Source organism: Leiobunum rupestre, chromosome 7 (assembly GCF_980474605.1).
Source record: "Leiobunum rupestre chromosome 7, qqLeiRupe1.1.hap1, whole genome shotgun sequence".
NCBI classification, from domain to species: domain Eukaryota; kingdom Metazoa; phylum Arthropoda; class Arachnida; order Opiliones; family Sclerosomatidae; genus Leiobunum; species Leiobunum rupestre.
In genome coordinates, this window is record NC_143390.1 from 38,513,720 (window position 1) to 38,541,437 (window position 27,718).

General features: G+C 41.2%; 1 protein-coding gene across 2 annotated transcripts in view; it reads right to left on the reverse strand.

Annotated features, from left to right (window-relative positions):
- Positions 1-384: 384 nt before the first annotated feature.
- Positions 385-27,718, reverse strand: part of LOC149936220 (regulating synaptic membrane exocytosis protein 2-like) — a 54,401-nt gene continuing 27,067 nt past the window's right edge. The window contains exons 4-20 of one of the 2 annotated variants that reach the window (XM_090180659.1): positions 26,531-27,653; positions 17,952-18,136; positions 15,499-15,721; positions 15,313-15,436; positions 14,728-14,786; positions 14,406-14,658; positions 14,175-14,340; positions 14,020-14,109; positions 13,811-13,955; positions 13,607-13,747; positions 13,071-13,481; positions 12,608-12,974; positions 11,752-12,077; positions 6,063-6,219; positions 2,437-2,669; positions 2,160-2,302; positions 385-711 (exon numbers count right to left, since the gene is read on the reverse strand). In XM_090180659.1, coding sequence (XP_090036785.1) covers positions 523-711; positions 2,160-2,302; positions 2,437-2,669; positions 6,063-6,219; positions 11,752-12,077; positions 12,608-12,974; positions 13,071-13,481; positions 13,607-13,747; positions 13,811-13,955; positions 14,020-14,109; positions 14,175-14,340; positions 14,406-14,658; positions 14,728-14,786; positions 15,313-15,436; positions 15,499-15,721; positions 17,952-18,136; positions 26,531-27,653 — 4,335 coding nt within the window. In that variant the 3' untranslated portion in view covers positions 385-522. Of the gene's footprint in view, positions 712-2,159; positions 2,303-2,436; positions 2,670-6,062; positions 6,220-11,751; positions 12,078-12,607; positions 12,975-13,070; positions 13,482-13,600; positions 13,748-13,810; positions 13,956-14,019; positions 14,110-14,174; positions 14,341-14,405; positions 14,659-14,727; positions 14,787-15,312; positions 15,437-15,498; positions 15,722-17,951; positions 18,137-26,530; positions 27,654-27,718 lie in introns of both variants that reach the window. The other variant, XM_090180661.1, reaches the window with a different exon arrangement.

Here is a 27,718-nt window from a genome sequence, read left to right on the forward strand (position 1 = left end):
GTTAAAACAACAGACAATATATATTTATATTATGTGTATATATATTTAAATACTTCTTAAACGTAAAAATGGATTTTTTTCTTTTCTTAATAACGACTTTAGCTAAAAAGGCCCAGTTAATTTTTTTTGTCGCAATGGATTTTTAAATATCGCTAACTTTAGCGGAGTTTTTTGGTTAAGATTTAATAATTATTTTCGGTTGTTGGTTTGTCTTATTAAATTTGTTTCGTATTTGGTGTATTTCTAAAGAGGCGGAAAATGGAACTGAAAGAGTCGATAACCGGCGGTCGAATATAAGAAGCGTAGGTAATTTGATTCGTTTTAAAAAATTCGCGTATAGTATATATGTAATATTGTGAAATACCCTGGAGACAATTTTTGGAATGAATTTTGTTGACATATCCCAGCTAGAATACGGACACTTTGGATACGGTAGCGTAGCCGCCCATCGACCACAGAGAAGCAGCGACGTAATAGATAAGTATTACCGCTTTGGTTCGAAACAGACATGGAGTCGTAATATCACCCAAAACTATCCAGAGAGACCAAAGAGTGTTGGTTCGTCCCGGGAAGATTGACTAGCGAAGAGGGGTGAAAGAGCTTGTACCATCCGATCACGATGTTCGACAGATCCAAGTCGTCCAACATGATCTGAGCCACTCCCATAAACGTCTTCTTCTCCATACGACCGTAGTCACCCCATACATTCACCTATTCGAACGGAGAAACACCTTCAATCAACGAGGAAATACATCCTTTCACGGGGTAAACGCCATTAGAGGCCAAGTTTTTAATACCCAAAAGTTTACCAGATGGCGCCAACAGTCTGACACGTAGAAGTTTTAAATTATCCAAAAACGGCGAAAAATATAAATTATAATTATTATTCCATAACACATCGCTAAAATAGTTTAGTAGTTGTGTTTTGTTATTAAAACAAGTAGTAATTATTCCCTTACCACTAAAACGTTCAAATTAGCGCCATCTAGTAAAAATAAAAGAAATTAAATCGAACCTCTAAGGACTTCGCTCTAAGCGTGTTTCCCTTTAAGAAAATATAGGACGATATCTACAACATTTACAATTCGTAAGGGATATTCCAGTTTAATTGGTTCGATAAGGTAAATAACAAACACCAGAAGTATTTTTATATATATCTTAGAAAAAAAGGATTCATCTTAGGTTATTGGCTTGAAACGTGTATATACGCAGGCTCTCGCCGAAGAAAAAATAGGGAAAACTCTCGATTAAAGTGAAAAGAAATGGTTTAAATGTGAGTACCATTGACATTTTCCGCAAATTGGCCTTTCTATAAAGTAACATTGGCCTTCTTGTTTAGATGTATCGGTCGCGTCACTCGTGACGTAGAAGTGACGTTTCACTATGATAGCCATTAGACGCTAGCATAAACTCTATTTTATGTCTTATTCAACTTGCTAAAACGTTCCACGCGCGTTTTGATATTTTAGCGTAAATTTGCTCGAGCGATTTCGCGCGTGCTCCCTGTTATATAAAAAAATGCACGAGCCTTTTACGCTAAAATATTAAAGAGCGCGTGGAACATTTTAACAAGTTGAACGAGACACGAATTAAAATTCGACGAGTCGCCCTTTTTATAAAGATCCAACCTTCAAAACTGAACTGAACTCCTACGTATCTCGTGACGAAAGCGATACATTAAAACAAGTTCGGCAAGCGTAATGACTTTATAGAAAGGCTTATTGGCGGGGAAATTGAGCCTGCGAAGGTTCATGTTTCATTTTCCTAACCTAGCTGGATACTTCTCTCGTAAGAGATACACTACATGCTTCCGCAAGCCAGGGGTTATTTTAAACCAAGGCGAACTAGGCGCGCCTAGTGCCCTTTTTGCTAAGAGCCCCATTTTGCCCACTACAGGACTTTATACAGGCGCAGTTCTAGAAAATTATTCTTAGGTGGGCCATACTTCAGGAAATAATGGGGGGGAGGAAATAGAATGGACGTTTACATAAATCATAAATTTTTGGGTGGGCCTGACGTTATAGCTTTTGGTGTTAACTCTCTAGGACGGGTGCAATGCGGGCCCCAAAATAACACCGGGCCTGGGGGTTCTCAAGCGGTATAAACGGGCCTGTGTCCGCAAACGCGTATGGTAAAAAAAAGCGTGTTGGGTTTCTCACCTGTAATATACAACCTCTATATCGTTCGTGGAAAACCAACTGCTGTTGATAAAGTGGGTCTAATGTTCGGCGTACGGCGATGCTTGTTTTAGCTTTGGCAATTATCTTTCCGCCGTTCACTAAGTACACTTTGACAAATGGAGCTGTATCGCAAACAACGGAAAAGAAACAAAAGAGACATTGGTTACGCGCTCAATATGACGTTGGCTTTCGGCGTCCGCGCGGGGAATCGACGGACGACGAAGGTTCGAGATGGACGCGGAGGAATTTTAAGTACCTGGGAGTATCTTGGCACCTGGTTTGGCTTGTAGACCTCGAGCGCGGATAACTTCCACTTCTAGGTTGCTCTTGCGGTCACACAAGCTGATCTGAATGTCTCCCAAACTCGGAGAAGCCAGGACCTGTCTGCCCACTAGCTGACCAGGCCCCAGACCCTCGATGAAGCCGGAATATTCGCCTTCCGGTGCCAATCTAATGGTCGGCACCCAACTGCCACGAGACAGAGAACACCTCCGTTTGTAAAAAGAACGACGGTCACACCATAGCGCGCCAAACCATCACGAGTTAAGCCTTTCCGTTAACAACGAAGACGCGTCTTAAGGCCTATTCGAGTGAGCCAACATTTTTGACCAACGCGCTTTTCTACTCGAGTTTGGAAAATACCTTACGTTTACATACGCCACGATAAGTTGCTGATATTTCGCGCTTTAAAACGGTAAAGAAAATTACTCGTAATTTTTGAACAAGCGCCTCTACTGCTACAAAATATCTTAATTTACATAAATAAAGGTGGACAAGAATTATATTTACATTCAGTTTTGTTGATTTGAAAGTACGCGTACGAAATCTATTCGACATAAAAATTAGTATTTAAGAATCGCTCGGAAAAACCGGCAGTTCTTCCAAACTTGGCCAACTTTGGTGTACAATACGTTACGGAACGTTTATCTCCATCCACACGGAGCGACTTGATTTGCGAACCAGATTGGCCAATAATGTTTCGCGAAAATGTCGAATAGGCCTTTTTGTTCGTGGTTGACGAAGAGGCCCGTGATTGGAACGCTAACGCGGGAGGGTGTCTACGTTCATATAGTCGTATACGAGCGTAAACTCCCAATTTTGTAAATCTAACAATTAAGACTCAAAGGTTGAAGCCCAAGTTCTTGAAACACGACTGAACTTGGGATTTAACTTTTAAGATCTGCCACTAAAACATCGACCTAGCCAAACAACAAAACGACTCGTCCTTTCGACCTTGGAAACTACCAAACAGAGCCGTAGCTCGACTCCATTTCAGTTCGTGGTTTTCCCAAAAAAGTCAGAACGAAATTACGAGTCGTGGAAGATAGGTGAACGTTCCTACAATGAATAGTTTCTTTCGTACAAACACAAGCGGAACGTTCGACCATCTTTTCGCGTCAAACTAAGAAAGAAACGAAAAAATACACGGTGATACAAAAAAAATATAGAAAAACGGTTACGATAATATATATATATATATATAGAGTCATGAGTATATATAATAAAAGCATGCCGCCATTGACGGTTGATATTTAGATTCCGATATGAAACGGTATTTCTGATATTTTCTCCGAAATATTCAAATAACTTTCGATTTTATAAGTTTCGTTAACATAAACATATTGGAAAAGTGGAACGGTGAGGAGCAGCGGACGGACCCAACACGAAACGTCAAAATAGAGCCTCATGCGGACAATTCTTTCGAGAACATGCGGAAATATGCAGGCATGCGCCAAGGCAGGGAAAAGTCAACCACTTTCTCGAGCCTTTCATTTAAAGGGCATTCAAAAATATGAAAAAACAAAACGAGGCTGTTTTCGTTTACAAAATTACGGAAAAGAGACGCAAAAAAGGACTGAATTCGAACGTTGACGATACGATTAAACAGGCACCAGACATTTTGATAGTTTTTCACGATTCGAAGCACTTTTTTAAATGTAAACCAAGGAAAATACGGGCAGAAAACTCCACAATCTCCCACGTTTATAACAGTTTTTACTGCCTAGGGTCGTTTATAGATCGCGCTAGTTGTTACAAGGTTAGGGCGTGTTTTACGCGTGAAATTTAAAAAGGGAAAGAACGCGTGGTTCCTGATTGTGTCAGCGTCGAGATTTTAGTCGTTTTCTGCGAGATTTGGCGTTCGTTTCTTTAATTGTTTTTTTTTTTTGGATTCTAACGATCAGTACTGGAGTGGCTGTTCCCTTACTTACGGGGTGTTTACACCGTATAGAGTGGCGCTGATTTCCTGGGCACCCTGAACGGCTAATAGTGCTTTACTCAGAGGGGGACATACCACTTCTTCACTACGTTGTATCCCACTACCACTACGCTTTCTACCCGTAAATTCTGCAACGAAAATGAAAAATCATGCAAAGAAAACTCAGAAAGTTGGTTTTCTCTTTTTTTTCAGATTATTTCTGCCATTTAAACGATCGCTAAGAAAAAAAGCGAGGCTTATTAAAAATTTACGATACAAAAAAGAAGGAACAAAAAGATTTTGTATCATTTTCGAGTGATCACACACGCCATTTCGAAGTGTTACAATTGTCGTAGAAAAAATTCCTAAAAAAATTGGACAAAAACAGAGTTAGGTTTTGAGTGAATGCGCGATGCTCCGTGGATTTTTGGCTACAAATCTAGACTAGTTACTAAGCCTCGGGCGCAAGTACAACGGAACGAATCTTCCGTTACGGCGGCTGTAATAGGCGTGCTTCGACAAATAAAACTCTAGGGTGCGCGCGCAATTTTTAGTTCGTCATTCTTCAGGCAAAAGTGTCTATATGGAATATACCAAAAGACAATGTATAATATCGAACTATAAATGTATATACCAGGCAAAGTGAACAATGAAAAGTACTATAGTAACAAACGAAATAAATAAGCTCTCATCATGGCAAAACAAAAAAATGATAGAAAAGAAGCTAAAAATACCGAAACAAAACGGCCAAATAACGTATAATGATTCAGTAGGGCGCGTCGTGAGTCCGTCTACATTTCCCCTAGATTCTCCCGCGAGAAAGGCGCCTCCACCTAACTTTGGAAACGCGATTTTGGTGGCATGCTTTTGTATCGGGAATCCCCTTTTACTTCGAATCCTTTCCCCGTCATCATTTATGAAATAAAATTGACTAAAATTCAAGTGACTTCTATGGAAAACGTGGAAGCGATTTTGGCACATTTTGAAAGAACAATTATCAGTTATTCTTTTCTTCGTTTATAAATAAGTAAATATTCGGCGATGATGCAATCTGGATGAAGGTTCCTTCTTATTATTAACGGCTATATTCTAAGAGCGAGCATTGTTTACTTAGCGGGGGATTATCTCAGTTAGGAAAAACAGATTAGAGAAACGATGTGTCAATTTCATCGAATCAAAAGTTACCCGAATTTTGAGATCAGGCACGCGAAACTTGCCATATTTATACATATATTTATATATATATATCTATATATAGAAGCATACACACCGTTTCACAACCCTTTTCCATATCAAATCCTCGTAACGTAAGTAAACAATGCACGCTCAAATTCTTTTTCCAAATTCTTCACTTTAAATAAATCGGATTGCATCATCGCAATCGTCAAACATTATGATTATTGTTTTTTTTTCTACGCTTTTCAATTAAATTTCTTTTTACGCATGGAATTGGGTTTTACGTGAAGAGATATTTTCGTTCGAGGAGTTAATCGCCACGTAATGGCTTCCACATAATTTTTCCGATTTTATTTTAAAAATTGAAAATGCGAATTGGTTTAGTGAGAAAGCTCGGCACCCCTTCTAACTCCGATTTAGATTAAAAAAAGAAAGAACTTAAAAAATGTAACTAGATAGAGAGAGAGAGAGATAGATATAGTGTAGTCCTGGTGCAGGGCAGGACTTACGCGGTACTGTCCCCACTTAGGCTTCCCTCGCCATCGGACGAAACGCTACTGGCTTGCTTTACGAGATGCCGGCAGTCCTCGGGAGCAACTTCCTCGCTCCGGTGGACACTGAATGTGGTGGAGCGCTTACGCCGAAAACCTAAGCGTTTCTTATGGCCTTTTCGCCCCATATTTACGAAGGCGAAATCGAAAGTGGTACACGGAAGAGAGACAATAGAAAGAGACAAAGAAAAAGAAAAAAACAAATGAGGGGGACACACCCAAGTGTACCACAAATTAAATCAATTGCATCTCAAAGGTCTTTCTTATCGGTCTTCTCGAAGATATTTTGGGCCAAACTGTCCGCATTTCGATATTTAAAGCGCGTCTAACTGACAGTTAATTATGGCGTCATCTATAATAAGCGAAAAGGTAGAAGCGCTTAAAGGCCGACTACATAACTCTTCGGTTTACTCTGTCTTTCACTGGAAGTAGGCTTACTGCAATACACGTGTGCCATGCAGTCAGCCTACTTCCAGTGAAAGACAGAGTAAACCGAAGATTTAGGTAGTCGGCCTTTAAGCGAAACCGTCATATGACGCTTATATCGAACCACGGCCAACTTTGATCACGCGCTGTTCGCGCTATAGCGGTTAACCCATTCGCCGAAATTCCCCGAGCAAGGATTTTCCCGCTATAACGAGCGTGGCGCTGAACTCATACAGTTTTTTATATTGGCTTCAATGCAAAACGGGTGATATTAACGCGTCTTATACGCTTAATTTAAAATATCACATATATATCGGCTACTTCTGCAATTAAATGGTAATAATACGTGTAAAGCCTGGTTTTCACTTGGCGGAAAATCACCGACAGAAAGTTTGACGTCGGCGATATGGTTTTCGACGTTTCGCTCACTGTCGGCGTTTTAGCATTTTCACTTGGCGTTTTTTTAGCGCGGAAATAAAGCGATTTCTTTCTGGCAGCGAGTTCGTCGGTTTTCGTCTGATAGTGGAGATTTAAGCCTAGGCCTAAAAATGGATGATTTATCTGATCATAATAGTGAACTATTGATTAAAGCTCATGTAAGCATTTTAAATTTAATGTTATTTTACATGATCTATCGTGTTCAAAGAAATATGAGTTATGAAAGATCGGTTTGTGTGAAAGAAACATACTGGAAAAGAAGGCAACAAGGGTATAAAAAAAAACACGTTCCTAAATTCACAGAAAAGCACGTGGCCGAGTTCCGGATGCAAGAAGCGGGAAATTAACCATCCCCCTGACGTCACAGTCACCTTTCGAAAATGGTTTTTGATTGGTTGAAAAAAGCGAAATCGCCCAACTGAGCGAAAAAAATAGAAATGAAAATCGCCACACAAAACCGAAAACCGACGGAATTTCCGCCCGGCGTCGACGGAAATTTTCGCCCATTTTCCGTCGACGCCGGGCTTTTTCGCCCAAAAACCGCCAAGTGAAAACCAGGCTTTACTTTATTAATATTTACAAGTTTTGTCCAAGGTAATTCCGTAAAAATGACAATAATACAATTTTAATACGAATAGGTTTGAGTTCCCCGCCTTTGGTCTGTACGAAAAAACAATTCTAAACAAAATATTCCGCAATGAACTGCCAGTCAGAGATTTCCACAACGGTTTAACGCGTGACAATTTCGCCCAAAATAGGAAACACAAAATCGTGATTTGACACCAATAATTGACAACTATATCGGAGGGAGTGAAAAAATAAACGTATAAACACATGTAAAATAAATCCTACCAGGCGTCAAAAAAGAAAACCAATGCCTGCAAGCTAAAACACATTGAGAAAACTTACCCGTTCTTCGATGATTTTATTTACGATATTTGAGTGTACTTATTTTCTCCATGTTCGAGTGCGACATATCTAAGCTATAAGCCTATAAACGCTACGTATTGCGTTGTTAAAGCTAATTTTCCTATAAACAAAGTCTTCCGCACTCTATGGACGCCTCAAGCGGAATGATTCGCGTAGTAATTCCATTGGAAAAATCACTTTATTTGAATAATATTTTTAGAAATTAGTTCATTATAAATAATTAATTTTACCAAGAACGAATTTGTTGCCGTTGGAGGTGTCTATCGAATACGGAGACTTGTATTAAAATTAAATGGTTTTAAAAATTTAAATACACTTAATTAGGCATTGGAACGCAAAAAAGGGTTTATTAAACCAAAAAATGATAAAGTCAATCAATACAGCTATACGCTATATTCAGCATTTCAACCGTAGAATATATATTTATATTAGTATATACCGATAGATTTATGTCTCGTATATTTTTAAACATTTCATAGCTTTAATTAATTGTAACAATTTATTCGTTTAACGCTATTAAAGCTGTATTTCGGATTAGTGGATAAATCACAATTAACCGATTATAACTATTTTCTAAATATCTAACGGAAAAAAAGTTAAAAAAAACAACACTAAACCGAATATATTTTTAGACATCTATATTACAGTATTCCTTAAAAGCTTAATGATTGAAAAAAAACGCGGCGCCATGTATACGATTTTAACATAAGCTGAGCAAAAATGGTTTAACCGTACCACTGACGGAGATGGTATTATAAGCGTCACCGAGCACATTTCCGCGTGCCGTTACGCCGTGAAAGAGAGGCGCTGGTCAAGGCGAATTTAAATCAACGGTTATTTACAAACACATTCAACTACCTATATATCTGTATCTAACACTATCGACTTCGGTGCTATACGTTTGCATAGGTAGTCATTGATATAACCCGGATTTAAACTAAGAAAGGTCATTTTCCGTCTGGCGAAAGGACGGTCAACGCTAATAACCACGAGTCAATATTCAATAGTAATAACCTTCCCTATAGCTTTTAAATTTCGTTAATGCTAATTAACCTCTCAGCTGCCATAGTAAACACTTTTTTGATCGTTCTTAGCAACATTCACGTACCAACCGTACTTAGGCCTTTACAAAACCTTAACTTACAGACATAATGGGGTCCCAAAAATTGTCCAGTTAACCAAAAATAAAAACGTCTAGTCGGGTTACAACTACGATAAAAATCATTGGTTCTAGAAACATAAATCAAGCACCCCATTTCCCCAAGCATTAATCAAATCGCAAAATTGTAGCACTGCAGCTGACTTGGCCATAACATAAATTTGATCAATGAATCTCTTAAAACCGATAAACCAATTAGACATTTATTTTTAAATAAAAAACCACATCAGATCGGCAGAAAACCAAACCGATGACGTGGAAAAACCTAGCACCCAAGTAACCTAAAACAATGACCTCTAAAATGACCTCTGGTGTCATAGCGTTGAACCGTTCTTTCCGCTAAACATTTGCGCTTTTCGTAGATGAGGTGATATGAGATATATAGTGTTCTAACAACGTCTAATATAAGCTTCAAACTGCGCACACCAAAAAAAAAACAACGACGCTATTTAGCGGTAAATATACATTAGTACCAAAAGCGCAAATGATTCTAATTAAGGCACGTGAACGTATCTTGATTTATAAGTGACAATCAAGTTACTTTCAGCACCGATCATATAATCTACCGAGTAACCAAAAACTAACAGCCTTCGAACTAAACTATAGACTCCGAAAAGCAACTAATCTAGAACGCGACACAAATGTCTCATAGACGTAATTATAGCCATTTTACTTCTTTTTACCAAAATATAAACGTCTTTTTTAGCGGTATATATTGCGGATGTTTGGTCTAACTAAACAGAAAATGCCCGCGGAAACATTGTTTTCGACCGAAAAAATATCACACAAACAGGCCGATTTAAAAATGGTCCAAAATTTTAGGGAATTCAAAACATCTATTTAGATTAATATATTTAGAAAATCCTTTTTTGATAATTTCTGGGTATGATAGATTTTTTTAAAGATTTTGACCAACAAACAGTTGATGACCACTTAAAATCACAGGATATGTGAGATTGACCAAAAATCGACACGTTAATATTAATATATCATTGAAAAGGTAGTAATATATTTTTTTGTTAATTTTCTCGAAAAAAGTGGAATAGAAAAAGAGACGTGGATAATGTGGGGCCTCAAAGGGCAGTTGTATCACTAGCGAAGCTCGAATTCAAGTCAGTACAAAGTATTTCAACATTTTCGAATGTTTTTTGGACAATTATAATAATTTTAAGCAGACATTTAATTTCGATGTTTGTTTATTATTATTTAAGTATTAAGAGAGTTTATAGGCGAGGATAGCCGTTCAATTTCATTCATTAATTTGGCATTAAAACACGATAAAACATCACGATATGACCAGGTATATAACACTTAAATACGGTTTAAATTTTCCTTATAAGCATTGAGCTTGAATTTACTTCGAAATCGCCATATTGAATGGTAATTTTGATGGGCAGATTTTGGCACTAGTTTCCAACAAATACTATAACACGACGATGGGCGAACGAGTTCTGTTTTTACAGGGCAACAACGGCTAAAGTACCAACAACTACGTTCACTCTGATATTGAAATTGCCAGAATGTATAACTGGGTTTCGAAACACCGAATCTCAAAATACACAACTTACGTCACTAATATACGGTAATAGACCGATGATATTTGTAGGAGGACTCGAATCTCACGTCTCAGACTTTGAAGATTCGCAACATTCAAAGCCTATGGTCATGTTTTATTCTAAACCGTTTCCGGTTGAGGTATAGTGAAGAGTCCCAGTAGGACTATTATTGGTCTAAGCATTACTAGAAACACTTTATATAAAAAAATACATCTATGAGAGGGAAATATTAACATTATCACCAAAAGGACATTGATACGACTGACATTTCGCCTTTTTTAAAGAACGATTCGGGCTAACAATTACGCTAACTGTTGTAAGGTGCTGCGAAGCTTACAGACTCACTGATTCTAAGCGAACTATTGGCGGATAACGAGATTCGTGTATTTATTGAGCTGGCCAAGTCAGATTTTGAGAGAAACGAAGGAGGCTATAAGTGTAATACGAGTTTTTGTTGATAACGTCAGCCGACTGGAAAATGTTCAAAGCTATATAGATCAGCCCATTATGGCAGTATGTTTATTATCAATTTCGACCAAATGCCAGATTTTGGTCTTAAATTCCACGCGGGCGAGTTTGTACGGGTCTTTTTAGCGGTGTTAAATGCCCGGGCAGTATCCGCCACTCGGCCCCAATTATCCATAAACGTATTAATAGTGTGGCCTGTTATTTACGACACTATCGCCTTAATATTAAAGTCACCAACTGTTGTCAATATTCGGTTATTTTTGATAATGGAGACAGTTACGATTCCCAAAGCCCGAGCCAAAGTGGATCTCCGCCACGTCGTCCAACGTCTCGACGCCGTCATTGAGAAAGGTCATCGCGGTTGGGGAGGAGTCTTCTATCGTGACGGTCGCTCGACTCGTCTCAGTGACGCTCCAATACGGCTCGTACGTATATTTCGAAAAAGTCGCGAAGTACGTTATCGCGTTGTCCGTCGAATTTGAAGGGACTGGGGCGCGGAGAGATCCAATTTGAGCCGGCACTCGTTAGTAGCCCTAAAGGTTTTCCTAAGCTAAGCTAAGCTAAGCGTTGCCGGGCGCGCGTACCGGGGACGATTCGAATCACTGTCTCCGCAAAACGGACTCGTAAATATATCGTCCGGTGTACCGATAATACGGATCTCTGTAATTACCTGCAACGCTGAGTTGAGAAGTGCTGTTGCTACGCTTAGAAAGCCCCATAAACTGAGCCATGCGTCCTCCTCCACCGGCGCCACCGCCTCCCGAGCCAGCGCCACCGGCCTGGCCGCCGTGAGAGGCGCCGCTGGCGTTGCCGTGGCGACCGTGGCGTTCCGTGACGCCCTTCTCGGTGATGGAGCCGATGGCCGTGTCCGACAGACTGCCGTCCGCCTTCTCGTCGCTCTGACCGTCGCTGTTACTAAGGCTGCGGTTCATGTTGCCCCGGTAGGATCGCGGAGGGTGAACGGGACCGTATCCTTGCATCCTGGAAGTAAACTCGCTGAAGTCAGGCCGGGAAAGAGAGAGAAAGAGAAAACCCAACGGGACGAAGAGAGTGGTTCAATTCGTGGTGATGGCGGATGGTGGAAGTGTGGAAAGAAGCGTATACGTGGATTGGGTTCAAAAGAAACGGAAGATAATAAAAAAGGTGGTGGAGAGAAAGAGAGAGACAGAAGTTACGAGCTGCGTTACGGGATTTGGTTCGCGAGGTACTAAAAATCATCTACTAGAATAATAAAGGAGTGTGTGTGTGTGTGTTTCTCCCTCAGAGTCATGAAATGATACGCGACGGGTGGGTACGCGTCGTTCGTAATACAACGAGGAAAGCAAACGTGCCTGACTCGGTGCGCTACTATAATCAATAAATGGAAATTATCACGGGCACTTGGTCAAAAGCGTTTGTTTCCCCCTCTCGGAAGAGACTCCCCTTAATGGTTTTTGTTTTTCAAAAGACTTTCGCTTATTAAGTAACGGTTTGGAAGTGAAAAAGAGACTCGGATAAGGTAATAGAATGAGAAATGGTCCTCCTACCTGAGGGTCCGACTACCTCTGGGCCTCTCAGACTGAGTTGAAAAGGCACTGGTGATGCTAAATTTAGAGACTGAGCTGGTCTCGGACCCGTCGCTCTCCATTCCCGCCCCGTACTCCATCCCTTCCTTGTCGGGGCTCATCATGGAACCCAAACCCATGCTCACTGCCATCCGGGTGCCTCCTCCTCGAGAAGAAGAGGAAGTGCCTCCTCCGCCGGCGCTAGGCCCGCTCGAATACCTGTAAACTCCGCCCCCGCCGCCACCGACTCCTCCTCCTCCTACTTTGTGCTGGTGAGCGTGGAGTTGGCGGTTGAAATTGTGCCTGGAGGTAATCTCGCTGTCCGAATACATTCCAACCGGAGTCATAGCTGCGCCGCGACAGATAAGAGAGCGTAAAAGTACCGTATAAATAAAAACGCGAGTCTGTTCTCGGAAATAAGGGAGAATGAAACGAGTCGACTTACATCCGGACTGCCTTTGCATTTTGAGCTTGAGCTGCCTAGCCCTTTCTTCGAGGTCGAGCGTCATCTGGTCGCGGCTACCCCTCCTGAGGATGGGAGGGATCTGGGGCAGTTGTCGTTTCTTGATCAGTGGCGTTCCCGTCGGAGTTCCTCCGGCGGAATGAGAATAGGCGGAGTGTCGTCCTCCGCTTCCGTAACCCGTCATCCCGTGGTCCATCATGGGCGAAGTGAGCTCTGGTGGGGACAAGGACCGGGTTGAGCCGTCCGCTCTTCGCGAAGGCGACCTCGAACGAGATAGCCCCTCGCTGGGCGCTGCCGAGTGGGAACGACCGCGGTACGTCGGGTGAAGGTCAGACCACATCACCGTCTCGCGGCGTTCCCTCGAACCGAATAATAATTCGTCCCTAGTTATCACTGCGTGACGACGACGACGTTCGCGAGAATGGAAGAGAAAAAGAAAACAAACGAGCGTTAGTTACCCGCGACCAGTCTCGTAATATTATCTATTCTATTCCAGGCGTATGAATAAATACCCGAACCAGATCTTCTCCTGGTTTGCGGAGACGTGTCCCTCCTGGACCTCCTCTCCAGCATCTCGATTTCGTCTCCGACCGGTGGTGGACTACAACTACTTCCGATCGAACTAAGACTCGCACCGTCGGTTCCTCTGAGCCTGAGATCTGCGTAAAAGACAATCACTCCGAGTGGTATCTAGTTTTATTTCCAATTTTCGGGGTCTTTACCTCTGATGACCGAGATGCCTTCTTCGAAGTCGTACTCCGACATGTCACTATCGGAAAACCTGGATATTGTGGAAGGCGGTGATAGGTGGTCTGTGGATGTGATCGTGCTGGCGGCTTCCGTATCCAAAAAGAGATTTTGGCGTTTCTAAAGGATAACGAGATATCAGCATTTCCGAGTTCAAAATAAAATGAAACCGATGGGTTCGTACCAGCTGGGCTGTTAGGCTATCTTCGTGGCTAGTTAACACGTACCACTCCGATTCGTTGTTCACCGGAGCGGCTGCCAATTCAATGACAATCTACGACGAAAAACGTGTCTCGGTTATTACGTTTTGAGGGACTGGGCAACGGGGTTTATTCTTACTTCTCCGAGAAAGTCATTAGCACCGTATCTGTCGTAATCCCAGACGGTAATCTCGAGGGCCCTCGTTTTCAGATCCGTTCGTCGGAGCGGCGAGTAGACGAACGTCTGGTTCCACTTTGGTTCGTTGGTATTGGCAATGGTTTTAGTTCTCCGTTTACTCTTTTCGCTGAAGACGAACGAAAAAGAAGTTGGTGGATACGTTCGAAAAGAAAGCTCGAAGGAATCCGTTACCTTCTATCTGGCAGTAGGAACATTTTAACGTAAGGATTTCTGGCTTGGTGGACCGTTCTCGGAGGCAGTTCGGCCGCGCTGACTATCGTGACCACCAGCTGAAGCGCCTGTTGGTCGTACCATAGTTTGATCTGTATTCGTCCGCCGATGACGGGCGAGTGGGGCCTGATACGAGCAATTTCTGGTGAGGTAGGTGACGTCACTGTTACGCTGGGACGTCGGTCAGAGTATTTGCGCGGATCGAGTTCCAGCTCTGAGCGAGGAAATGAGCGAGACGCGAAATTAACTACCAACATTTTGATCTAATGTACGGGATACTTACTTCCTCTGGACGTCATGACGTGCCTTCTACCCGGCCTTAAATCAGCCCGTCCAACGTCACTGTCGACGAGAAAAAGTATAATTAATTAATTAATTTTATAAGCAAGTATTTATCTTTTACGAGAGAAAAGTATCCAACTACAAAATTGAAATGAAACCTTAACCTTTCCGATTTCAATTCCACTGACAAGTGAGCGCGAATTTCAATCAACATCGCGTCACAGGTAAAATTTTACCGAGTGTATCACTCCGCTTAACGAAGTTAAATGTAGAACTTAAACTGCGTAGGGATATGTATTTATTTATAAACCATATATCCCATATATACATTAATAGTGTTAGAAATTCACTATATGATTTAATTTTGGCCCGTACTATTTGTTCTTCAGAAAACTATTATCGAAATTCAGATGGAGTCCGCGAAGGTATATGTTTCAACCTAATAATATTAGCAGTATCTGGAGGACGATACTTATCTCTTAAAGATATATTTCATATACTTCTGGTATAACAGATAAATGTCCTCATCTCAGATATTTGAAATAAAGAAAATTTCCGGTAGGCAAGCGATAGCTTCCGATCTTACCTAAGTGGTCTTGAGACTATAAGTTCCACTTGGTGCTCTTGTTTAGACTCAGCGATGATTTCATAAACATCTTCGTACGTTTTGCCTTGCAAGGACCTGCCGTTCCATTCCAGTACTTCGTCCCCTGCGAGACAGTGACAAAAGGCGTCAGTGGGTTTTAGAGTGGTGACCGTGGATAAGTCCTACCTGGCCTGAGATGGCCGACCGTGTCCGCTATGCTCCCCTTCTTGACTTTGTCGATCAAGGCTCCGAGTCTGCCCGTTTCCAGGGCTTTCCCTCCGATGACTTTAAGGCCCAAAATAGCGGCGCTGGAACCACTGGCACCGTGTCCTTCCTTGTACGCCTTCTTCAAGATCATGTGTCCGATCATGCGGGTCCCGTCCGCCGATGGTTGCCAAGACACGGGATGCTGCGTACACATCCACGAAACAGGAACAACGACAAACACGAGAGAACATCGGAAAAGAAACCCCCGATTAAACCAAGACGGGCGTCTTCTCCGTCAATGCAAAACCATCTCGCTCCGAGATCACCTTTTTCCGACCGAGACCGACATCTCGTTATAGAAATTAATACTTCTTTAAATTGGCGACAACGAGATGGCGTTGCAAAGTTGGAATATTATCGAATAAAATCAATAAACAGCGAATTTACTCGGGATCAGTAAATAAGAAACTAAATATATAGAAAATAAATAATAACGCTACAAAAATAAGCGTCGGACAAAATAATAATGAGAATAAAAAGAGAAGGTTAGGCTTCGCGTATTGATTTCTTTGCTGATCCAGAGAAAGAGAAAACACGTTTCATTTTCTTGAACGGAACATTCGCGTGTAAACATGCGACTAAAGCAAACACTACTATATATAGTACTAGAGTGATAGACAACGTGCGTACAACCAGAACGAATCGTCACAGTCTACAATCCAAATGTCTATAATAGTCGAGCCATTACATCACATTACATGCCATTTATCACCGAAATAGAAACGAGATAGGGACTGTGACGCCAATTTGCTTTCTTAATCACGGTTTTACAAGCGAAACTCTGCTTGATAAAGATTATCATATTCAAGCTACTGTACCACGTGTAACGTAAAGGTATTTTTCTTCGTGAAACCTTGTTGTTATTGGGGTCCCTCTGACTTCGCACCCTCTATGGCTCCATGCCTTTTGGCAAGTTCCGGACACCTAGGCTTAAGCCTACTTGGCCTATTGGTTAATTTTCCACCGTATATCGAGAACCACCGGGAATTTATCTGAGATGGTTGCCGCGACACTCAATCTTTAAATTTTTTAATTTCCTTTTTGATTAGTCGAACATTGAAAAATTATTAGTTCGAGGAGGTCAAATAGATGCGATTAAGTTTTTTAAAAGTACATTTTTCCGCGAAACAAGGTCTCATTTCAATTTTTACCTATGGAGGCACACATATCAGATGATCGCACTAACGATATTTATCGTTTATTTAGTATATATCAAACAGAGTTTAACTTTTGATAAATTAATTACAACACCACAATTTAACGAAGAGTGAAGTATTTCTAAAAACTGAGTTGAAAAGAAAGATATGTCATTCTCGTGCTGTAGCGTAGTGCAGATATTTGGCAGGCTATAGATAATTTGCTTCATTTGGATTCACGTTATTTTTAATATTAAGTGTTACAAAAAATTATATTTGTCTCAAGTTAATTATAAACGTCGTTATTCTTTTAAAATAAAACTGAATTTTACATAAGGCATATAATGGTAAGGAAAATTAAACGTAATATTAAACGGGTGCTTTATACGTTAATTGCGTTCGGTATCGTTAAAGGCTCGATGAAATTATAAACGCCATTTCTATTAAGAATTAGGTATCGCGTGTGATGTAAAAATCCGACCCTACGAGAATCGTATTGACAAGATTCGGTATGTTTTAAACATGCTATTTTTGATTTCGTATATTTTTTCATTGGCTTTTAAATTCTCGAGAGCATGCTTATCTTTTTTCAAGAATCTCGATTTCGTTTGCCATTTTAATTTTTTTTTCAAGGATTGCGCTCATCAAATCCTTCAAATGCATTTCCCATTAAGTGAACATTTCGATTTTTGATATGTTCGTCAATTTTATTCATTTTTTTTTAATCGAAGCCATTTCATTTTTTTATTGAGAAAGCATGCTGCAAGATATCCAAAGTGGCAATTGATTTTTTTTAAATATTTAAGGTCTAAGTAATTGCGTCGAAATTGCTGGGAGCCGAGTTGAGGGTTTGAATCGTAGCTCATCCATTCCGAGTTATTGAAACTCAGTAGACGATAATTCGCGATTATTTTCGCGGGAATTTCGTTAAACTTTAATTTTCAAAATGTACATTTGGATAAATTACTTAGCGTATCATTGTATTTTTTTTTTCGTTCAAGAAATCGATTAGAATTGAGGTGGGCTCCCAGTAAATTCTCGCAAATATTTTTTTTTCGTTTTGGCAAGCTCAAACTTTAATCGAAAGAAGCTGAATAATTTTAGCGTAATATAATGAATAAAGGAAACATTATCCATTCTTTGAGTAGTTATACTAGAATTTCCAATGATAATGTTTCGCTCTTCGGGCGGGAGTAGCGTCCGTCGGTGATGTTTAATTTTTTGGCATCAACGTACCGGTTTTCTGATGTTGCGATGCCCTGGCACCCTAATATCCCACGAGTGGTCGACTCCTTGGGAATTAGGAGGGTTGTTACGAGAATGGCCCGTATACGGGTCCCGGTAGGACCTCCGGCTGCTAATGGCAGAGCTGCCGCCTTCCGTGTTGGGACGGTTCCTATAGCGAGACCTATCCACCTCCCCTGAGAGAGAGAGAAATAAAAACCGGCCGCTCATCAAACTTGTCATCGCCAACAATCAGCGCCCTTTTTTGCCATCTTAATCGGCCTACATTCTCACACTTTTCGACGCCTTAAAGCGATTCCGCGCTACAAATTTCAACTTAAAACATTCCAAAATGCGAAAAGCAGCTTGATAATACGATAAAAGGTCTAATGGGTTCGGATGGCGACGCGTTTCTCTCGGATTTCTTTCGTTTTCGTACTGTACCGAGGCTTAGAAACCGCGCGTCTACTACGCGAAACGCGTAAACAAATAACCCTAATGCGTTAACAAACGGGGAAGATTCCTGATTCGAAAGTGCATCCTTAGAGCCTATACCGCCAATTCTCTTAAACGCGTCCTACATACGGGGGAACAAAAATACACTTCAAATGCTGGATTCCATTAGTATGGCTTTTTCGCTGGTATAATTTAAATGGCAAATAAACCCGCGGATTTAAAACATCGTGGCTTTTTTATACCGTTTTTTTTTGCAAAAGAATAATTTTATACCACAATCATACCACAAACATCAACCAAATTTAGGATGGGAAAAATAAAATTAAAATTAAATTGGGAATATACACGACAGGGGATAACGAAGGACTTTTAAAATAATATACTGGATTTAAAGGAATATTCTGCTTGATTATAACTATTTTTTCAATTAATTTGACGCGAAATAATAATAATAATAATAATAATCAGCTAGGCTAATACCCAAGGCACCACCTTAGGCCTAAGTCATCATGCGACTTTTGAAGCCATTAATTCAGGTGGCCGGGTTACAATATCGTTGGTAGCTCGGTTGACACTCGGATGCAGCGGCTATTGAAGAAAACGGGAAATTATTCAAACAGAATACGACTTTAAAGGGAGGTTTACGAATGGTTTGGGAATACGTCAAAAGTTTAGTAGATAAGATAAAAAATTGACCATACAACAGCTACATACAAGCAAGTCCATATAGTTATATATTCTATAGACGTAATTATTTCTAGACCAAAGAAAATGATAATAATGTTAAACAAGGGGAAAAATTGGATGGTGAAACAAATGGAACGATAGACTAATAAAGCAGTGATTAGAAGTAAAGTGGAGAAAATGTAAATAGGGGGATAAAATTTTAGAAAGAAACTATTAAATTCGCCAATTTTTTTTTGAAATTAACTAATGAAGTTATTTGGGGGGAGGGGGTTTAATAAAATAGTCTCCCTAAATTCGCGCCTCAAAGCTCACCGCTAAAAATTTTTTGATTTTGGCGTCGAGTAGTTCTTCCTTTTTCCGAGAGTGAGCTAAGACATCGGCCTCGCCGCCTGAAAATTGCAAATTTAAGTTAATAAACACAACACAAATTCAGAGATTAGTCACAATAAACACTGGAATACAGCCATCTTGAACTACGACGATGTAATTTAATTTTCGAAGAAATTTCCCCCTATTGAAAGTAAAACATTTCAAGTTTTCATCTCTAAAGAAATGAGCGGAGACGTTATTAAAGGTTGCGAGAAATGACCTCAAAGTTAAAGAAAAATTATTAACTAATTTCATCTCAATAGATAGAAATAAATTTACAATAAATTTCAGATTCGGAAAAAGTTTATCTAACGTTAGAGAAAAAACTACGCTTTTAACGGCAAAGTTGAAGGGATCAAAATATTTTGGAAATTTACTATTGCTTCGTATGATAAGCTGCTTTAAGATTTATACAAAACAGCATCCACGACCTACATATAATTTGGGATATATTATCCGAGTCCCAAAACATGTTTTGACGTCGAAATATTAGAGAGAACACTTACAAGTTGACCAAATGCGTGACTTGGCTGAGTTTCTCGATCTAAATTTTAAGACGCACTAAGAAACTCTTGAAAAATGAATGTTACGACGAGTTCAAAAGTTAGGAAACTTTCGTTTCCAACTTTTAGTACGTTTTGACGCGCCTTAGTATATTTTATATTTCTATACAAGCCTAGACGACCCTCGTTTTCTAGTTATTAAGAGATTCGAGACCATTTTAAAAATGCCCTTTCTGGGTTTCGAAACTTTTCGGTTGAATGCCAACGCTAGAAAGTTATTAGATAAATGTTAATTCGTTACAATGATACGGAAGGAAACCTTTGGGCATAATCGCCTTAATGCGTTATATTGACAGTTTGTTAATCTGTTATTGGGAAATTTAGGAATAAATTAGTTTCGCCGTACTCAAAAAGATTATATTTGGTTTACACCTTTCTAGCAATATCGACTGTTTGAAATTACTAAATGTTAACGTTTACAGGGTAAACATTCGAAAATATAACTACTGAAAACAACAGAAAATAATTGTAGTGAAAAAAGTCTTCTATTTAATTATTTAGGGTGCGTCTAGTTTGTCAGAATTCTCACTCAGAAGCTCAGAAAATTATCATTCTGAGAAACTTGACACTTCTTCTGACCGGAAATAGAATCATTAGTTTTTGACCATTCTGAGCCAAATAGTCAGAAACTCAGAATAGTTTCGAGTTACCTTGCCGACGAAAATCAAAATGGCGGAGTGTAGTGCTGCTGATATTGATGGGACACTTACAATTGTTAGTCTATATGATCCCGAAACAGATATAAATTATATTTCACGTGTAAAACAGTGGAAATACGAAAGAATTTATGAATGGTAAGTAATATTTCGTCATTATTGGTCATTGATTTATAATGTCTAACAGTTATTTTAGTACCTACTCATTTAAAATTGTGCTCTAGAGCCGAGGCCTAACAAAAACACGTGCTTTATTGTTTTGAGATTTTAGATGAATTTTATTATTATTCTTAGTAAAAGAAACGTGTTTGTTTCGATTCTTACGCTAAGAATTTTTCTGACTCAGAAAAAAAATCTTTTTATCAGAACACAGTTTGACAAACTAGACGCACCCTAGGATAGCTACGACCAGAGTCACGAGGTACGTCAAGTCAAAGATAATTTAAACTCGTACCCTAGATTCGAATACTGAGAGCTTTCCCATTGACGGTTTTGTTACGAAGCGTTTACCCTTTTCCGGCACGTGACCTCAGAAAAATCGGGCTCCATCGGTTGTGGCACGGCCAACTTCGATCACGCGCTGCCGCGCTATATAGCGCGTGATCGAAGTTGGCCGTGGTTGCGGTAAGGCGCAAACCACGGAGCGAATTTTTTCTGAGTTCCGGCGGGAAGTGGGTAAACGCTAACGGCAACGCGCGAGAGAGTGATTTCGAATCTAGGGTACGAGTTTAAATTATCTTTGGTCAAGTTGACATGATTTCCTGCAAAAGCGACTTTCAAGGAAGTATATGCCAATAATGTAAGATGGCACTGCCCTCGTAACATTCCGTTAAAAAATAGGAATAAAAAAATACGTCGTTAATTTTTTTAATTATCCGTACTTTTATCAAATGAAGTTGTCTAAGATTATTTCTTACAAGATTTGGTTCTTAAAATAATGAAATTTTATCGTTAACTTCCGCTTAATCATATCTCAATCATTGAGTTGGGAATATTAATCTAGAGGTCAAATCAAAACGTCGGATTTCAGTATTTCGCGAAACAAGTTTTTAAAAAATAAGAATACTGCCGTCTGCTCCCAAATGACGAGAAAACTTTATCAATCTACCGGTGGCGCCATCCATTATTTTTTTTTTCAAAAATAATGGACGGCGCCACGGGTCATATGATAACGTTTTCTCGTCGATTTAGAGGAGACGGCACATTAGTAATTTTCAAAAACTTGTTTCGCGGGGAGCAGATTTGATTGGATCTCTAGATTAATATTCCCAACTCAATGATCTCAATAGAATACTTCTTTAAATCAGGGAGTACAGAACGGGAGATGAAAAGAGGGGTTTTTTTTGGTTCTGCTGCAATGAGCTACACTTCAGCAGGCGCCTCTGCAAAATACGGGACCCCTCGACTATTTAACGCCATCTATTATCAGCGGCCATGCGGTTTTTGTTGAGTAATTCAAATTTTACACACGTGGTGAAAATAAGCATGGACCATTGTTACATAAATCGACTTTCAAAAGTCAAAAGAAAATAAAATTGTAATTATTTTAACATATCTTATAATTATTTTATACAATTAATTTTTCTATTTTAGGGAATGTGTTTAAAAAGGCCACGTTAAAGGCAAAAATAGGAAATATATTAGCCAATCATTGCAAAAGCTTAAGGTTGGAAATATGATACAAAATTATATTTACATTTATTTCAGTTGTATTATATCCTAAAAATTATACGCTTTACTCTAGAAACTTGGAATATTGCCAGTCGTAAGATAATTTAAATATTAACAATTAGGATCTACGTTATCTAATGAAAGACGGCAGCATCCACTTCCTCCATTAACAACATAGCCACAAAAATTAGGTAGATGGCGCAAAAAGCCGTATCTTGTCCCGTATTTTGCCAACCTTTCCACCCACCCCACCTCGATTCTCTGGCTTCTTGGTTGAGAACCCTAAACGATCTGGCAAAACGACTCCCGTTATGTACTCATTGTTTAAATAACCGAAATGGTGTAGCCCTAACATATTCCAAGAATTCCTATTCCTCTATTTTTCGCCGTAACAAAGGCGTAGGTAGCAGACGACAGTTTCCGGGTAACCCACGGCTACCGAGCTAGTTTATAGCCTTACCTCTCCCCCACCCCCTCAGTTTGAAATAGCGGCTAATCTAGATTTGGTCGCGGAACATCCCGAGGACACGTGCGAGGATTAGAGTTCAGAGAGAGACACGAATTCGGATTTAGAAACATTCATTAAAAATTATTCGAAATTAAGCGAGTGATCATTCGTGTGACAAGGCCGGCGTAGTACCGCCGTTCGCCGCTAGTTTGGATCACGTGGCTCACTACGGAAAAGGGGGAAGGAAGGGGGAGGAAGAGATGATGGCGAACGCGTCAGGACGTGACGCGGATTCGCCGCCGCGAGCAACGAGGAGCGCGCGCGTTCATACATACGTACGATTCATTTCCTCCCCCCCCCCCTTTTAAAGAGCTTCTCGGCCCGCGAAAAGGGGCTCTGACGAACGAGGTATAAAGATTGAGAGGGAGAGAAAGGTGTAAAAAAATTGAGTTTATGTCAACGTGAAAGTATCCGATCTTTACCATGCTCGACACCTTTTCGGAATTCTTCACCTTTACTAGAAAATGGTTCTTTCCCCTCTCGCTCCGCCCCCCTCGCCCCTCCGATCGATCGAGCTTCACTGCAAAGAGCCCCAGCCAAGGACCGCGGCCGGACTCGCCAATGCTCGACGCGTCCTCCTTACTTAGTCGATAGTCGGGGTTAAGTCCGCCGGGAGGGTAAAGTCGGCGTCCGTTCTCCGCTTTTGAGTAAACGCGGTGAACGAGTTTGGCTCGATTCGACTATAACTCGGTTCCAATCGATAAAGGACTCCCAAAGACCAAACACGCATGGCGCACGCGGGGAAACAGCGGCCCCGAAAAAAAGTCCGAGAATTCTGACGTTCGGAAACTTCTAAATCACCTTCTCCGTCGGCAGAAAGAAAAGGATGAAAAGGAACTTTCAAAACTGGGATCGTTCCCGCAGTCCGCCCACGCTTCACGCTGCCGAGCCACGGAATCGACTCGAAGTTGGCCTCTCAAAATCCCCTATTCTCGATAAGGCTTATAACAATATGGCGGCGCCCACAGTTACGCGAAAGCAACCTTAACACGACGCTAGTTGAGAGCAAAGATCAAGCACGTCGAGATACGTGACTTTTGAAAGAAATTCGAAATAAGAATTCTCGACTGTTTCTACATTACTCTAAGCCATTAATTAATTTCGTATATTTTTAGTATATTTCTATTATTAAATCAAGAATGTATTTATTTACATATTATTTGGGTGAATAGCTTTGTCTAATTTACACCCGTACGAGAGGAGAAACGGACGTGAAACCAACGAATTACCGAGCTGATTCGATTGGGAAAAAATCAACAAGCCTGCTTGCTGCCTTCCCCAGTGCTTCCTTAGTTATCGAAACTCCCGCTAGGCGACACAATTTCTACTTTTGAACTTCATTCTCTCCCCAATTAATATCCTCCCTACTCCCCTTCGAACTTTGCCTTCGCGCGAAACATTCATTTGAAAAACGATTACATTGACACACTTTTGGTAATTATGTCACTTTTCGTTATACTGTATGCTCAGTTGCGGGTTAAGAAAGGAAAAATATCTAGTACATTTGGTGGAAAGATACTAGCACGAATTTCCGGTAAATCGGCGGCGGGAATTTCTAATTTGGCCGGTTTACAGTTGATTTTCTAAGTATACCCGCGCGCGTTATTTAATTTTGGAAAATACCGTTCAAAGTGACAATTAATTAATTAACATAGATAAGATTTAAAAACAGTGGTCATAATTTATGTTTAGTACTACAAATAAGCCATACCTAAAAAAACCGTTTGGCGATTTCAGGGTAAATATAGAACGGGTAATGCCGAGATTAACACGTTGCCGTACATAAATGTGCGATTTGATGATTGTTCAGGAGCATAATATTAAAAATACGCTATATGAAGCTTAAAAATAATAATCTACATTAAATATTTATGGATCACTTTGAAATTTACGCAATAGACATTTCTAAAATGGATTAATATAACACGTGAAGGAACCTTTAGGAATTCAACAGAAAATATTCGAAATCGAGATTCCCGCCGCTGATTTACAGGAAATTCTTGCTAGTATCTTCCCACCAAAATATACTAGATATTTTGCCTTTCTTAATCTGGAACTGAGTATAGTTAAGATTAGGATAACGAAGTAGTTGCTACTGACAGCCAAAACAAAAGATTTTATGTCGTAAAAGGTACAGGTAAAAATATAATTAGGACCAATTACTCGTGTACCTTTAAGATAGGGATGGGATCCGATTAAATTCGTGACTCTTTGTTGTTTATAAGACCTCATTAAACTCGATTAAAACAATTTTACGTTTCCCCCTATCTACGCTTCTGTCCTGGTCATCGGGTTACGGGAGACGCGATTGTATTTATCAATAAAACGCTTTGGGACCTCTAAAGACTGTCGTCTGCTAAATGGTTCGACTAAGTTAAGAGAGATGGCCGTAGTGGCGTTACGAGATTGAAACCGTTATAAAGGGTTTATTTCCGTCTCCATCGTCATGGTGTCGGATACGGCCGTCGAGTAGCGTCCGCTGTAAATATCCTCGCTAACGAACTTCAAATGGACATAATAATCGCGTTTGTTTGTTCTAGTTTTTTTGGGTGGTCCGTAAAGAAGAAAGTTAATGTTATAAAAGTTGCGGTAACTTTTAATTATAATTTTTGGTCGTCGGACAGGGACAGTGGAGCGTAGCCACTTTCAAGCGGGACGTGTGTGTACAAGAATGTGGGCTGGGACGAATTTGATTTAGAGGGAGAGCGATTAAGGCTCACACCCTGCAGCCCTAATAGCTTACAGGCCGGCCACCTCAATCGCGTCGCGTTTACATGGAGGGATATACTTTAAGGCTCGTCTAAAGCGACCATCTCGATGCCTCTGACCTCAAATTGTTAGTTATTTCTTAAATAAACCTTGCTTTGAATTGTACAAGGATGAATGAGTTTGTACAGTTTCATCGGACTAGTAATAGTGCTAGTAAATAAGCTGAAACTTTCGCCGTTAGTGGCGTGGCTGCGCTAGAGGATCTATTTGTAGACGACGCGTTTTTTCAGTTTTAAAAACACGCGAGGTTAAGATAACCAATGGAATAAATACTTGTTGTCAAAATTACCAATTTAATAATAAGGTCACGCCACTAGCGGCTAAATATGTATAGATTCCTATAGTACACTCTCTATTGTATATTTTTGAAAAATGCTCTTGAAAAGTGGGGTGGTGGAGTGGTTAGCACTTTCGCCACAGGAGCCGGGTTTGATCTCAGCTTGTGGCACTGGGTGACAACTTGAGTTTGAAAGGCTCTGCCCACTGGTTAAAGGGGTTTTCCCTGAGCTATTCGGTTAACGGTAATAGTGAGTGTTGGCTCACGTGGCGTGAGGGCTTTCCACCACCCTCCTACGCATTGTAACCCGGGCACCTTTATTAATGGCTATAAAAGTTGCTTGATGACTTAGGCCTAAGTAGGGTATTAGCCTAGCTGATAAAAAAAACATTTTACAATGAAACTGTAAATTCGTTCCCTTTTTCATTTAACTTTAGATATCTCAAACGTAAAGGGTATTAAAATTTCAAAAGAATTGGGTAAAAACTTATCGAGGTGGTCGCTTTCAACCTTCAGAATCATTCCGAGTGAAAACTAGAGACTCGGAGGAAATCGTATTAGCGTCGCGCGAGTTGCGGACGGTAGGCCGAGAAGGAAAGGGGCGCCGTGGTACGCGAAGAGATTGTCATTTTTACCTTTCTCGCTGACACTTTCACTCTCGATTTCTTGTTCCTCGCAGCTAGAACACTCGGGAGTCGACCTGATTTCGTCGTCGGAGCTGCTGAGGGATCTCTGTCGTTGCTTCTTGCCCCGGCGGTGCTTGTGGGGCTTCGGCGGCGGAGGCCTGACGCACTCCGATTGGTCCGAGCTCAGAGAGTCGTTCCGCACCACGGAGTCCACTTTCCGACGACTGCTGCCGCTGCTATTGTTATTGTTATTATTGTTCCCGTGACCTCTGGCTATCCTGGCGTCCGTGGCGGCCGAACTCGGATCCAGGTGGTTCCTGTGGTTGTGGTGGTATCCCGTCCCTCCTTTCGTCCCTCCGGAACTCCTGTAATCGGGCGTCGGATGGCCCCCGGACATTCGAACCGACTCGGAGCCGCTGGCTAACCTCTGTCTGTGAGGCGGAGATTCGACGCCACCGTCTTTCGTTCCTAAACTACCGGCACACCCTCTCGATCTTTGGTCGTGGTCGCGCACTCTCCGGTCGTCGTGGCCTCTCCTCTCCAGGGACCCCTCCCTGCTGCCGTCGCGCGCGGATTCTTCGTCCCTGACTCGGTCGCGATGTCTTCCTCCTCCGCTCTCTCGGCCCGTACGTCCACCACCGACAGGCGCACCACCGCTCACCGTATCTTGGCCCCTAGTGTACTCGTGGCCGCGACTGTTCCTCCTCTCCTCCCGCCCGAGCCGATCCGCCGACGGATCCCTGCCGCCAACCCCTCGATTCCGTCCCTCTCGGGACCGGTCCCGCTCCGTGTGGTGCTCTCTAGTCCTGTAGTCGGGCTCGACGTCGTTGCCCCCTCGTCGACCGGGCGAAGAATCCCTCGAAATTGGCACCCCGTCTCGACGCGTCGGCCTCGATCGTTCGCTGACTTCGCGGTGCGGATGTCGAGCGTCCAGCTCACCCCCGTCCGTCAAGGACCTTCTTCGCTTGGAATCACCGACGTTCCCGGGCGGACTTCGCTCCGATGGCGGTAGAGGGCGTCCGCGCGGCCCCGTGGAAGATCTTGGCTCCCCTGGTTTGTCGTAGAAACCTCCTCCCCGTTCTGGACCGCGTTGACTCAAATCAGCGCCGGACGTTGCGCGATGTTCCCTTTCCTATTCGATAGTTAAGAGTACATTCTCGTTAGATTATCGTCTTCCATCCAAAGTCGGACGCTACG